The sequence below is a fragment of the Piliocolobus tephrosceles genome, chromosome 11 (genome assembly GCF_002776525.5).
Source record: "Piliocolobus tephrosceles isolate RC106 chromosome 11, ASM277652v3, whole genome shotgun sequence".
Taxonomy (NCBI): Eukaryota; Metazoa; Chordata; class Mammalia; order Primates; family Cercopithecidae; genus Piliocolobus; species Piliocolobus tephrosceles.
In genome coordinates, this window is record NC_045444.1 from 56095455 (window position 1) to 56110264 (window position 14810).

General features: G+C 41.8%; 1 protein-coding gene across 5 annotated transcripts in view; it reads left to right on the top strand.

The window, feature by feature from the left end:
• Positions 1-14810, top strand: part of MYO3B (myosin IIIB) — a 494519-nt gene that overhangs the window by 25973 nt on the left and 453736 nt on the right. For all 5 annotated transcript variants that reach the window (XR_002725179.2, XR_002725177.2, XR_002725178.2 and 2 more), the window contains exons 2-3: positions 2465-2648; positions 3448-3582. Coding sequence is in view for 2 of the 5 variants with exons in the window: in XM_023185963.2 (XP_023041731.1) it covers positions 2465-2648; positions 3448-3582 (319 nt within the window). In the remaining 3 variants the exon portion in view is untranslated. The remainder of the gene's footprint in view (positions 1-2464; positions 2649-3447; positions 3583-14810) is intronic.

A 14810-nucleotide genomic window follows, 5' to 3' on the forward strand; every position in this document is an offset into this window, starting at 1 on the left:
TATAACAAAAAGGGTAAGTGTTTGTTAAGCCTTGTCTATTCTGAGGCAGATCTTGGTGCTGTGCTGTTGTGATGACAGATGATACTTGCTGAGCTCTCACTATGCTTACTAGATTCTGTTATCCTAATAGCTGCTCTGTGAAGTAGCTAGCAGCTGCCGCCCCATGACAGAGGTAAAGAACCTGAGACTTACAGAGATGAGTAACCAGCCCAAATCTCACGCTGGCCAAGGTAGGGCCAGGCTTTTGCAGGCAGTTTGACTTGAGCAGTACTGTGTTCTAGTGCTAAGGCCAGGTGCAGGTATCCCTGCTGATGGGGAACAGGGGCCATATTTTAAGTGTAAGGTATTGACATTTAGACTGATGGAGTCTTATTCTGGTGCTTTCCTCTGTCTGGCCTTGACCAGCAAGCACCCCCAGCTGGTCCTACTTTTTTGCTCTTATAAAAGCTAAGCCTGGCACAGTGTTCTCAGGTTGTCAAGAGGTTTTGGGGATCTCACAGTAAAGAACACGGAATCATACCATGACAAACATTATTCCTTTGCTAATTAATTCTCTTTCAGGTCTTCTGATTACATCAAGGGAAAAGTTTTGGCCAGCATTTAATTCCTCTCCATCACTAAATGATCTCCCCTTTTAAGAAAAATAGTAGGCCGGGCGCGGTGGCTCAAGCCTGTAATCCCAGCACTTTGGGAGGCCGAGACGGGCGGATCACGAGGTCAGGAGATCGAGACCATCCTGGCTAACATGGTGAAACCCCGTCTCTACTAAAAATACAAAAAAACTAGCCGGGCGAGGTGGCGGGCGCCTGTAGTCCCAGCTACTCCGGAGGCTGAGGCAGGAGAATGGCATAAACCCGGGAGGCAGAGCTTGCAGTGAGCTGAGATCCGGCCACTGCACTCCAGTCCGGGCGACAGAGCGAGACTCCGCCTCAAAAAAAAAAAAAAAAAGAAAAATAGTAATCTTAGGCTGGAGCCCAGGGGCAGCAGTATTGGGCTGCCCCAATACTGGTTCAAGGCTGGGCTTGAATAATTCTTTAATGTTTTAAATCATCTTTTTGCAGTTAATTTTGATCTATGGTAAATGATACTGGTTTTACGTTTAGGATAATACTATAAAGTGCCTTTAAAAGACATTTACTTAATTGAAAAGGAAAGTTATTTAAAAGTATTTTGTAACTAATAGCACAATGATGTACAGATAATGGCAAAGATGTGAAGCATGTGGTGAAAAAGACTGACTTTATAAAACACTGGCTAGGCGAAAAGGTTGCAGTTCCTGAGAATCTTGAAACCAGCACATGAAAGGCAGGAGTTGTTTGACCAGCTGAGGATCCCGCCTTGGCCCACAGTGGGCTTTGCCTGGGCCCTTAAGGTACTGAACTGGTTGTAGGCCCCTTTGTTGTTTTTGTGTTTTGATTGTAATGGTGTTCAGTGTTTTTGAAATGCTCTCATCAGACAGGGTAAAGAAAAAAAGTGAATTTTTGTGCCAGGTCAGAAAGCTTTGCTTTGGGAGAATTCAGTGTAGAAAATAACTCGAATTAGAAGTGCAAATTGGAATGCCCAGCATGAGTCAGAAGTGCTCACCCTGGGTGGACACGAAGCCTCAATGTGGGGATTGGATATGGTGGCTCTTGTTGTTGGAGCCTGATTGTTCCTCCTCTGGGATTTAGAAGCAGACCAGAGATGGGACCTCGCACCAAGTCTGAGAGCAGCCGAACTTGGAGAGGATTTTTCGTGGGATCAGTTTTGGGCGACTTTGCCTGCCAAGCTTGCTGTTGATACTTACTCAAACTCCAAAGATCTGTGTCCTTATTAAATAGAGTACTGCTAAGGCAAAATGAGTTTGCTGCTCCTGGTTAACCCCTCAGTGTGATTCCCACACTAGGTATTATTGTATAGATGAGGTCTGAGCACGGCTAATGTTTGTAGGCCCCAAGACCTATGCAGCAATATGTGTTGTACACTGACTGATGCTTGGTACATGCACCAAACCTCCTTCTTAGCAGCCCAGACTTTGTACACAGATGTTGGGGATTAGCTTCCAGTGGCTATCAGGGAGCCCTTATCAAGGTTACCATAACCTAGGGACAAAGATGTTAGACTTACTGTTTTCAGCCACTTTCCCTGGCAGCAGCCACCATTCAGCAGCCTATCAAGACAACTGTCCAATCATGACCAGACTATCTTCTTTGGCTGTTTCACTCTCTCCTGTGGTGTGTACATAATTTCCAGTTTTAGAATCATGTTTTTAGGATGTTTCAGAACCGTGTTACTCCTCCACTCTATCTTTTACTACCATTTCTTAAGGAGGGTTCAAGTTCTTTTTCAAATAATTTAACATAGAGGAAGAAAATAAAAAGTAATACTAGGTTGCTGGTTAAGAAATAAAAATCCTTTTGTTTCAAAAGTTCACTGCCCCCAGTTCTGTGATCTGTTGCACATAACACATTGTTTTCCCTACCAGGAAACATCTGTATGGATTATTTCACTATAATCCTATGATGCTTGGACTTGAATCACTTCCAGATCCCACAGACACCTGGGAAATTATAGAGACCATTGGTAAAGGCACCTATGGCAAGGTCTACAAGGTAACTAACAAGAGAGATGGGAGCCTGGCTGCAGTGAAAATTCTGGATCCAATCAGTGTAAGTAACAGTTGTACATTATAACCAGAATTTGGTGTTTTATGCACATTAAGTTTTCAACTTCTTTTCTTGATTTTAGGTTTAATTTTCATGAAACCTGGCATGAAATCTCAAAATGGGTCATGATTTGTCAGCTTCTCTGAATGAAGGGACTCCACTTGGAGTTAAAGCTTCTCTTGACTTTTGTTTCTTGTCCATTTTACTGTTGTTTTGGTTTGGGACCACTGGGATCTTCAAAAGTTATTCTCTTGGAAACTGTAATATGTTTTACTACCTGGTCTTTCTGTAAGTTACAAAGTGACCCAGGCTTGTGAGATTTGATCATCTTAGGCTGACATCTTATTTTAGAGCACCGAGGTTATAATGCTGTATGCTGTTTTGCACAGTGAGGTTTTACATGTCCTATCCTGTGTTAGGTCCCTTCAAGCAACTTCTCCTTAATTGCTTTGAAAATTCAGACTTTTCAATAAAACAGACATTTGTGATAGTATTATTAAAGAAAAAAGAATATCACAAACACTATAGATAAAATAATTAGGTAATAATAGAAGGTATGGGTTGTAATAATAGAATGTAATAATGTAATAATAGAAGGTATAGGTTGTAATAATAGAATGTAATAATGTAATAATAGAAGGTATAGGTTGATATTTGAATATCCATTGTTAGATATTTTGAATGAAATTGAAAATACATAGTAAATATGTTTTACTAAGTACTTGAGCATGATATCATATCTGTACCCTTCTTTACATATTAATTAGATTTAATCCAGCTTGCATTTTTCTACCCTGTTTAGGATATGGATGAAGAAATTGAGGCAGAATACAACATTTTGCAGTTCCTTCCTAATCATCCCAATGTTGTAAAGTTTTATGGGATGTTTTACAAAGCGGATCACTGTGTAGGGGGACAGCTGTGGCTGGTCCTGGAGGTAAGAGGCTCCCATTGGGTAACCAGTGATTTGAACAGAGTGCCAGAGGCCAACAGATGCTTTATTACCTAGAAGGTGTTTTAAGGTACACATTTGAGGAGTAGGTCCCTCCTGCATGTCACAGGTACCTCACCAGATGTGACATTCTCCTCCACAGTTCTTACAGGGAGGCCATATGCTAAAGGTATTTTTGTTTCTCTGCTTCAGAGGTTTAATAATCTTTCATTCTAGTACAGGGTGAATATAGGAATATAATTGAAAAAATTAATTTTCTTCCCTAACATTTAATTGTAAACATGTTTGAATCGATTGCAACTCATTTTCAAAAATTGTTAACCCAAGGTTGACTTGGCTTGCCAAGTTTGGATTTGCCCACTCATGTTCATTAATCCTCATTTTAGATTGGGTTTCCTGAAAACTGACTCTGAAGATTGTGTATGGAAAGTTTGTTGAAGAGTTCTTACCAGAGATAGACCTAGAAAAAAGTGAGGAAGTTAGGATCAGGCAAGGGAGACACTGAACAGCAATATGTTTATAACAGAGACCTAAGCTGGTCCTCTGGGAAATGGAGAGCTGGGAAGTTTTTGGAATGTTGTGCTGAATTGTATCTCCACATCAGCCAGTCATTGGCTGCATGCCACCCCGGGAAGGAGCGTGACTTTGGCAGAGTCAGTTCTCTGAAGTGGATGCCAACTCGGGTGAGGGGTGCAGCTGAGGACTGGGAGCTGTTGATATTTCTGGCAGCATCCACTGTGAAGAGGGAATCTGAAGGGAACAACACTGTATCCACTATAGCCCTGCATTTTTTCCCTCCAACAGACCTTCCATACACAATTCTCAGGGTCAGTTTTCAGTTATTAATGGGAATGAATGTGTGCATCTGGGTGCAAAAGAGTCAATTCCGAACAAATACAATTCCCTATGAAACTAAAATGACAAGGAAAATAATGATGATATATGAATTAACACATTAGGACAGGTCTATTGCCACATTCTCACTAGGCCTACCCTGTTTTGTTCTGGGCTCTGACCCACTGAACCAGCTCATGCCTCCATGCCTGAGGTCACATAGGTGACCCAGCACTGTGTGGACACAAGTGGAAGCCTTAAGAGAGAAGTACCAGGGGAGGAACCAGCCCTCACTTCACTGTCTGGTACCTCTTATCCACATGTTTCTGGCTCTGGGAGGGCCTGAGCCTGGGACAATATGTACTGGCTGCCATGGCAACCATGTTAGGGGAATTGATTTGTTATATTCAAATGGGATAATCTGCAGGGAAACTGGTTTGAATTTATTTCTGTCACATCAGTTGCCTTCCTCAGAATATAAAGATGTAAGGGATTTTGGTTTTCTAATTATCTTTGTTCCTTTAGTTGACTGGTTAAGTCATATAACGCACTTCTTTGGGGTTTTATTAACTCCCCAACCCCCACCCCAACAATATTAGGATTTTATCTTGCCCATGAAGCTCTTTAACAATGCTATTTGGAAATGATAAAGTATTGTTCCTGGGATCTCTGATTATATTTGTCTTCAGCTCTGTAAGATTTCTGTGTTTTAAACCTCATTGTAACTTAGTAATGGAAGTACAGTGACCAAGGAACCTCAGTTTCTGCTCATTTTTAACTCCTGACTAAAAAAGGCTCTGCATCAGACATAGAGAACTGAAACTTTCAGGAATTTTTGAGGGCCTAAAAAGGAGTGTTCTCTCCATGCAACCAGGCCAGGCAGGTGGGCTGCTCATACCTGAGGCCACCTGGTGAATGAATGTCCTTCCTGATGAGGAGTGACCCTCAGGCATGGCACCTCAGGTGTGGCCAAAGCAGCCAGGAAGGTCACACATGGCCTTGAAAGATGAGAAAGAGCCCAGAACTATGAGCTGAGCCTTGTGCAGGTGCTCCCTTGCCAACTGTTTCTAGCTTTTTCAGGGTGACCACGATAATGAGGCTGCCCTGAGACATGAATTATTCATACCTCTGCAATACAGTATGCTGTCATTTATGACTTTTGCTGGTTGTTTCGGTCCATGCCAAAGTGGGTGATATGAGATGCTGGATGTCCTCAGTCTTTTCTGTCCCAGGATGGGCAGTCTAAACCAGGCTGCTAGATGGTCATGTGCATTCAGTGCCTCCAATAGTCTTAGAGAAGCACAGGAATTCCTGGACTCCTGATACTGGCAGAAGCCTCTCTGTTCAGTCTCCTAGCCTTCAGATGACGGACAGAGGCCCAGAGCAGTGAGTAACATGCCTATGGTCACATAATTGGTTGCGTGGCAGAACTGGAAGGAAAAGCACATTTCAGCACATTTTCTTTCACCATGTGCAGCTGCTCCTGTGATGCTGTCCATTGGCTCATAGAAACACAGATGTGAAGTAACTAGCTGGGATCATAGCACTTCCTGACCACACACACAGAGCTGGATGGCAACGACAGTCCACACAGTACCCTATTTTGTTCCCTCTGCAGCTTTTTAAGGCATGCTTTAGGGGACTCACACAAAAAAATTATGATCTGTTTAATATTGTTCTCCTCATCTTATATATTAAGATTAAATTTATGTTGCCTTTGCTCTTTATTTGCCTAACTCGATGAAAGGACAAGTGAGAAACTATTCCACAGAGCAATTCTAGAGGATAGAAAAACGTTATTAATAATCCCCTTAAATCACCACAACTCTGAAAACAAAAGAAAATAAAAATGTCATTTTCTGAAATTCATTACTAATTGTTAGTAGAAAGCAAACAAAAGCTCTCTTTCATGATAGACACCTACTATATTGGAAAGAGATGGAGAGAAAACACGCATACATAATAGTGTTTTAGAAAATCTGTGAATGCATTTTAAGTGAATATTAAATTTTTAAAAATCTATAAGTTCGTCTTTCACCTAAATGATATACATATTAATACATTAGACCTTTAAGAAAAACATGATACTCAGAAAAAATACCTAACATGTGGTAGCTAAGGCATGAACTATATTTTCTTTTTCCTTTTAGTGTAAAATCTTTGGCAGGTAGAAACTTAATTTCAGCATGAATCAAGTGTTCTACTTAAAAGAAATGGTTTGGAGTACTGGTAAATGAGGCTGGAAAGTAAAACAAACAAAAAACTTTGTTCTTTAAACCATGTATGAGAATTAGTTTTACATCTATTTTTTCCCTTCAGAGATCTCGGTGTAAGTTCAGTATCTAATATGTAGAGACAAAGCAAAAATGGGGGAGGGGTCTGAGAGAGGAAGAGAGACAGACAGACAGACCCACCGACCGACCTTTGTCCAGGTTTTGCTTTTATCCAAGGCCTTAGAAAGTATAATCTAGGCCTGAATATCACTGGAAGTGCTATACATCGAACTTTTTCACCTGTTGATACTGTGGCATGAATTAAGTTTATCAGGTTAACAAATCAGGGTCTTAGTCATACTCTGATGAACTCAAACATAGGACTGGTGGATTTTGATTGGCCAGAAGTGGTTAGAAAGTACTGCAGCATTGAACACTGACTCAGTGGGTTCTAGAGTGAGAGACATTGGAATGCTGGGAGCCAGGATGAAGGACAGAAAACTTGAGACTGGAGAAGGGAAGGACTTTGAAATGGAACAGCACTGCATCCTACAAACATATGTGTTCAAAAGAGAGAGAGTTAAGAGGCTGAGCCGTGGGAGTGATTCTGCCCACTCTTGGCTCTATTCAATAAGGATGTGCCCCGGAAGGAGAATGAGATGGGAGGTCACTCTCAGGGCCCACTTCCCTCTCGTGGTATGAACATCTCTCCACTCTGACAGAAGCTCGAGGGTTTCAAGTGACATAGTATTCATTGGTCTTGTGACATAGTATTCATTGGTCTTGTGGCAAGTCAGTGGCTTTAGCTGGCTTTCAGTAAAATAAACATGATTTGTCCAACACAGTAGGAAAAAATGTGCTGTTCTAGAATTACTGAGAGGTGGACAGTATCCAACATGATACTTCCTAAGGGATTTTCTACAGTAATTTTGACTATCTTTGACTTTTCCTTTATGTTATCTGTAGAACCTAGCACCCTTAAAATACAAAGTCTACTGAACAAAGGGGCACCAAAAACAAATTCCTCTTAATTCTGCAAACTGACTAGGTCAAAGCAGCATGCTCATACAAAATCTACTTGAACGTTCGAGTCCAGGTCTGGTGATTGTGTTGCATGGGCCGTTCTTTAATAATGTGGAAGAAAATTGATGGCTCATTGAGCAAGGAACATTTCATTGCTTGAAATTGTGACTGTCTTAACAAATGCACATACTGTGATTGAATCAATATACAATGACGTTTTGGAAAATAGATGTGGAATGTAAATGATTTTTCTATTTTTCTTGGTTTGGAGCAAAATGCTCATTAAATTCTAGATGCATTCAGCTGCCACATTTCCTGAATGCTGAGGGTGTAGGGAGGAACTGCAGGAATGAAAACACACTTCTGTATTTGAATCTGGTGGCCGACAGAGTGGGTGGGAATAAAGGGCTGATGTGCCAACCCTCAGGGCTGGGGTGGGAGACTTGGTTGCCTTCTTACAATTCTAAAGGGATTATTTTACTTGATGCATTTAAATATAATTCTTTGTCATGCTTTTAAAATGTTCAACCCATTTCACTGAACACTTATTCTGATTAGACAGTTGTCAGTGTGCACCTGCTTTCTTTTTTTATATCCAAGTGCCCAGTCTTTTTTCTATAACCCATAGGCTGCCCTTGAAAACCTTGCTGGTGGGCTTATCAACTTCACAGGACAGCTTCCTTTAAAAGTGTTCTGAGCAGTTTAATTATATGTTTCTGTGAGTTCTGGGAAGTCAGACAGCTCTTATACTCTGACATTTAGTGAACAAAAAGCACTGGTTGGGTAAGATTCCTTTGTTGTTTTTAAATCCATAGCTGAGTTTTGATCCTGCTGACAAATAGCCACTCTTAATCCCTTTATAGGTTCTAGAGTTACAAATAAAGTTTGTAAGTTGGCTACTTATATAAAATATTGCTGAAGAGGCTTTTGTTGCAAAAATGGTCACACTTAAAGTAGGGCGAGGAGAGAGACCAAAAAGAGGTGTCGGGAAAATTCCAGGGTTGCATTTTCTTGGATCATCACCCAGCATTTAATTTAAAATTTCTCTCAGTACAATTTTAATAGCATACTTGCAATGCAAGAAAGCCTGTGCCTCCCTGAGATGTGAGCTAGGGTGGGGAGTGGTCCTGATGAAGGTTCTGTCATGCTTTGAATCCCTATTACTGCCTTTGCTTTAGAGGAGCAAAGACTATTGATGTTTTCCTAATTCTCACAGTTTCCCTAGACTCTGTCTCTTCCTCATCTTTCACATGTGGCTGGTCAGAAATTCCTGTCATTTCTATCTCAAAAAAGTCTTCCAAATCTCTCCCTTCCTTTTATCTTCATGACTTTTTGACCCTGCCTCCCTTGATTACCTCAACATCTTCTAATGGATACTTCAGTTCCTAGTGTTGTCTTCTGTCCATCCTCCAATATGCTGACCAAGTCATTTTTCTAGAATGGCAATCTGAACATTGAGACCTCCTGCCTAAAATCTGTTAATAGTTTCCTTTTTGTCTAGTGATATATCATGGTATTATATACATAGAATATTATATGGGTAGTATATGGGTATATATGATATGGGTAGTATATAAGTTTATATTATATGAGTAGTATATGTAGTATATTACAATAAAGCCCATATTCCTTAGCAGGGCATACCTGTCATTCCCTGTCATTGGCCTTCTTTCTCCATCTCCCTGCCCCAGGATTCTGGCACCCTTTGTCCCAACAGTAGTAGAGTATTTAGAACTCATCATACACATGCACACTCACATGCACACTCCCCCTCGTTCTTTCATGTCCCCTACATTTGCACAAGATGTCTCTGTGTTCCTTTTCACAGCATCTTCTTTCCCTTGTCCACCTGCCCAAAATCCATTTGTCCTTCAAGCGCATTGTAAATGTTACATCCTCTGGAAAGTTTTCCTAGACTGTCTTTGCCCTCCCTCAGCAGAGTTCACTCTTCCTTCTTTGGTGCCACCACACTACCTTAGGTACAGCCCTGCTTCCACATTCCACACTGTAATTACTCATATGTCCATTACTGGGCAGTGACCTCTTTGAGGCTAGAGATTGTGTCATATTCATGATTGAGTAATAGGTAATAAAATGGACAATCACAAACTATTGAGAACAAAGAGGTGACTTTCTTCTCACTAACTGAACTAAACTGGGTTCTTGAGCCCCCAGCCTGACTAAAGGAGGCAACTGATTCTAACCCATTTTGTTACACTTAAGTCCACTTGAGTGACTTCTTTGTGGAGTGGCATATTCCAGTGTTTATATCCAATTTTCACTGTCCAGTTCAAGGCTTAGTCGTTTGGGTAAGTACTCAGTTTTTTAGGGCTTCTTCTCTCCCTCTTTCCTCTTCCTTTTCCCTGGGTGGCATCTGGATCTGGGTACAAGTACATGCTTACATGATGTCATGGTAGTGAGGGCAGAGGCCTCTGAACTGTATGGTAACCACGAAGTTCTTGTGATAATAAAACTGTATTTTCTCCCTTTGGTATCTTTGATGTTCCCGGTCCCTGACACTCCCTCCTGTCATGAGGTCCTCACATTCTTTGTCCTTCTTATTTAAACTCTAACCTTATCCCTGTCGCCAAATAAAGCATGAAGTTCTGAGTGTCTTACAAGTTGTGAGCAGACTGTAGAAAACTGTTATTATAATCTCAAGCGTGATCTGCCTCACTATGCCATACTTTCATTTCACTTGACACGGACACCCCTTGTTGTCAAGAGGTCTCCTCTTAGATTTCCAAATGGGAAGAGGATCATAAGAAACTGATGTTTCTATTATCATTACCCCGTTACACAGACAGCCCCTCCCAGAGGGAGCATCCTCATTCTAATCTTGTCGTCTTAATCTCCTCTAACTCCATAAGGACACCTCTTTTTTTTTTGTCAGGTGAGAACTTCCCTTAAGTCAAGTCCTGGGTTCTTCTCTGGTCATCAGTGGACTCTGGTCAATTATCCAATTTTTGTTTCTTGATATGTACGGTATATTTTGGGTAATTCTGAAAACATGATTTTGTCTCTCTCAACAGCCTAGGTTTTAAGACTGTTCTATGAATTATGGCACCGAAAACGCATTCAGTGCTCGAGGGTATTAGAGTGAATACTGAATGTAATTTGTCCTTTCAGAGTCATGTGAGCCACAGTTAGAATCAAAAGAATATAGAATCCTTTGGAAGACATTATGCTGGCACTTAACGTTTGGGCCACCGTCAGAGCCATGGGTGTTCAGTTGCAAGTTAAACCTGAAATTGGCAGACAGTGGATTTCAGGGCCACTTAATATAGTCCCAAACTCAAGGAATCATCATAGCCTTCAATGCATTTCACTGCTTTTAGGGTCCCTTCTAAGTCATTCTAAGTCATTCCTGAGACAGTAATTTTTTGCTAGTTTTAAGGATTCCTTAATTCTGTATTAAATTTTTAGTCACATACTAATTGTATGGTGAAAACATGGGCAGGTTCAGTTCTAAGCTATCTTGATTTTTAATATGTCTGCAAGGTATCTGCCAAGTATGTAGCAGGAACTGATATACATGTCAAGTAAAAACATCTGTTCACCCTTTATTAAAATGTTGCAGAGCTCCATAATTAGAGTGGAATAGATCCTAATGTATTATTATCTTGATAAAAGTTATCTTCTTTCAGGGAAGCTGTTAATCTATGCTTCCTCAGTTTTCCTTTCTTAAGAAAAGCCAGGCCGGGCGCGGTGGCTCAAGCCTGTAATCCCAGCACTTTGGGAGGCCGAGACGGGCGGATCACGAGGTCAGGAGATCGAGACCATCCTGGCTAACACGGTGAAACCCCGTCTCTACTAAAAATACAAAAACTAGCCGGGCGAGGTGGCGGGCGCCTGTAGTCCCAGCTACTCCGGAGGCTGAGGCAGGAGAATGGCATAAACCCGGGAGGCGGAGCTTGCAGTGAGCTGAGATCCGGCCACTGCACTCCAGTCCGGGCGACAGAGCGAGACTCCGCCTCAAAAAAAAAAAAAAAAAAAAAAAAAAAAAAAAAAAAAAAAAAAAAAAGAAAAGCCAGGCACAGTGGTTCACACCTGTGATACTGGCACTTTGGGAGGCTGAGGGGGCTGGATCACTTGAGCTCAGGAGTTGGAGACCAGCCTGGGCAACATGCAAAACCTTCTCTCTATAAGAATAAAACAATTAGCTGGGTGTGGTGGCATGCACCTGTAGTCCCAGTTACTCAGAAGGCTGAAGTGGGAGACTGGCTTGAGACTGGGAGGCAGAGGTTACAGTGAGCTGAGATTGCGCCACTACACTCTTGCCTGGGCAACAAGAACCAGACCCTGTCTCAAAAAACAAAACAAAAACTGGACTCTGTCTCAAAAAAAAAAAAAAAAAAAGTAAACTGACTTAGGCAGCCACAATGCAGGGGATCACCTGCTGTTCACTAGTTAATTATTTCCCAAATTTCCCAAATTGCAGACTAAGTGCCAAGAGGAAACCTAGGGCTTTAAAGTAGGGATTTTACCTTGATAACACACACCTTGATAAGGTCAAGGATACTGTTGCAGAACTTTCTCCTTAATTCAGCCAAAGCTGGGTTCTTGTCCCATGACCAGAAAAGATCAGGTTTGTGGACACATAGAAGGGTGAGGGGCAGAATTTACTGGGCAAAAAGGAAAAAAAGAAAAATCTCAGAAAAATGAGATGGAGCCCTACTAACAGGCCCTCTACCTCACTGATGGCTTCCCAGGTCACCACATAAGCCGAAGAGAGCAGAGTGCTCCCCTGTATAAGGCAGGGATTCCCCATGGCTGTGGCTCCACCCATTTTCCCCAGTGTGCCTGTCTGCTCTGGTTTGCTGTGGGCATGTCCAGACAAGTCCTGGGCAGGTTCCCTCATCTGCACAAAAGCAATGGATGTAAACACTTGTAGGGCAGGTCAGAGATTCTCCAGGGACCCCTTTTTATTTGCCTAGGCATTTGGCTGTCTCATTCCCTCACCTGAAGAAGTCCATCTAACTGCCATTAGAATAAGGATAAGGGTAAGGATGAAGACCACTCTTAACTGCTTCCTGCTGGCAGGGGGTGCTCTTTTGGGAAAACAGCAGTCAGATCTCCCCCAGAGGCCTATCTAAGGGTTCCCAGCCAAAAGGGCCATCATCTGAGGCTCCAGTTGCATGACCATTTGGAGTTTGATGGCATGAAGGTGAGAAGAGACAAACTGGGTTATTAGAAAACATGTATTAAAACAAAATGGGGGCGAGGGCTAAGAATAGCTCAAAAGTCTTGAGGCCTTTTATGTTTGCACAGGAAGAGGGAGGCCAAAAGCCCAACTGGTTAAAAAAAAAAAAAAACTTTTACCCTTCTGCCAGCATGTCAGGCTTTTGGGCTCCCTTCCCCTGAGCCCAATGCTAAGCCAACCAGTCTAAGGTTGGGAAATTAACTCGTCCTAGTTTGAAGGATGCATTTGAGGGAAGTGTCCCATAGTACAGAGAGACAATTACCTATCAGTGAAGAGAGGAAGAGAAAGAAAAAAAAAGAATTTTTTTTTCTCAGAGGCGTCCCAGGGGTTCAGGATGCATTCAAAAGAGGTACAGACTGAAGATGAATGGCTACTCATCTAGAAAGAGGAGAGCAAGGCATCCCTCGTTCCCTTCTCTTCCTAGCAAATACGTGGCGTACGTGAGGGAGAGAAAGTCAGCCATTCCTCTTTCTTTCCTCCATCCTTGTATCTCCAAGTTCCAGCGACCATGACAGAGTACTGCTCATGGTGTCAAAGCAGCCTTCACCCTTGTTAAAAGGGGGTCTAGGGGGCTGGAGTATCCACTCTTAACTACGTATGCCCTATCTCCTCTCCTGTCAGTAGCCTTTGAATTTCCTAGACCTCATTTATGCCATGGATAGTAGCATGACCTTTATCCATGAAATGGGAAGCTTGGCTTAATTGGCAGGAATCAGTCATGCTCACCTGCACTATGCCTTTTAACTTCCATTATCATCTACCTCTGGATCCCTCAGATCCAGTTTTCTTTCCTAGGGCTTTGACCTGAAGCTTGGAATTGAGTTTGGGAGAAAAATGTACCTCTGAGACGGGGTGTTGCATGGACTCCTTATCATAAGCCAAATGCTAAGGTGAAGCTGTGGAACTGAGTCCTCCTCCAACAAGGGAGAGAAAAGGATGTCTTGTGACATGCCCAGATAACTGGTGGCTATAGTTATGCTTGCGAAGATCTGGGTGCATGGGGCTTGGCTTTGGTTAGCTCCCTTGGTCTTACTTTCCCAAGAAGGAAACCTCTGGGTGATGGGCACCCTATTTATACCCATCACCTGGCAGGATTTGCAGGATAATTGCTCAGAACTAGAATTTTGATCCAGGTTTTTACATCACCCATCCCTTTTATTCTTTCTATGCTGTAGCTGGAGATTCCTGGTTGGTTCACAAGAACAAGCAGGGTTAGTCTAAAATGTAGGCAAAAACTTAAAAACAACTAATGAGTCTATAATTTAATGACAAATGTATGATAAGTTTTGAAACATAATTTCTATCTCTCCAGTCTTCATTTTTTGTTAAAAAAAAATCATGATAGGACTGAGTTGTTCACAAAATAGACTTTAGTCTTATACTTGACCTGATTATTTGCATAAAGTACAGCAAGAATAATTGTTTCTATATAGGCCTTTTAGATTGGCTTTGATGGAACTCTGTTCCACAAGGAATTTCAGGTAAGACCTTTTACAGCTGAGCACAGCCATGGGTTAGTATCCTCAAATACCTGTGAGTTGGGTGATCCTCTCCTCTTAAGGTCCCAAGATAAACTTAGAACTCCTGGTCCTGTCATAAAGTGACATTCTTTACTTACCACAGGCCAGTTTTCCCAAGGGGCTTTTATCAGCTCTGCAAGTCGAGCTTGACTCCTTAAAGGGAAGCACACCCTTCCAGTCAAAGCCTTGGAAAAAGTTTCTCCAACTGCATCCTACTGCAAAAGAAAATGGACTCTTATTGCACTGATGCAAACAACTACATTGCCATAAGTTAAGAATACTCACAACTAGTTTCCAAATTCTGGGGAAGCCAGGCAAAGAGAGAGAGAGAGAAATATGTGCTCCAAATTTTGTTCACAGGAGTAAACCTTAATCATTAAAGGCCATAAATAGTTCAAAATAAGTTTCCTTGACTCTGAA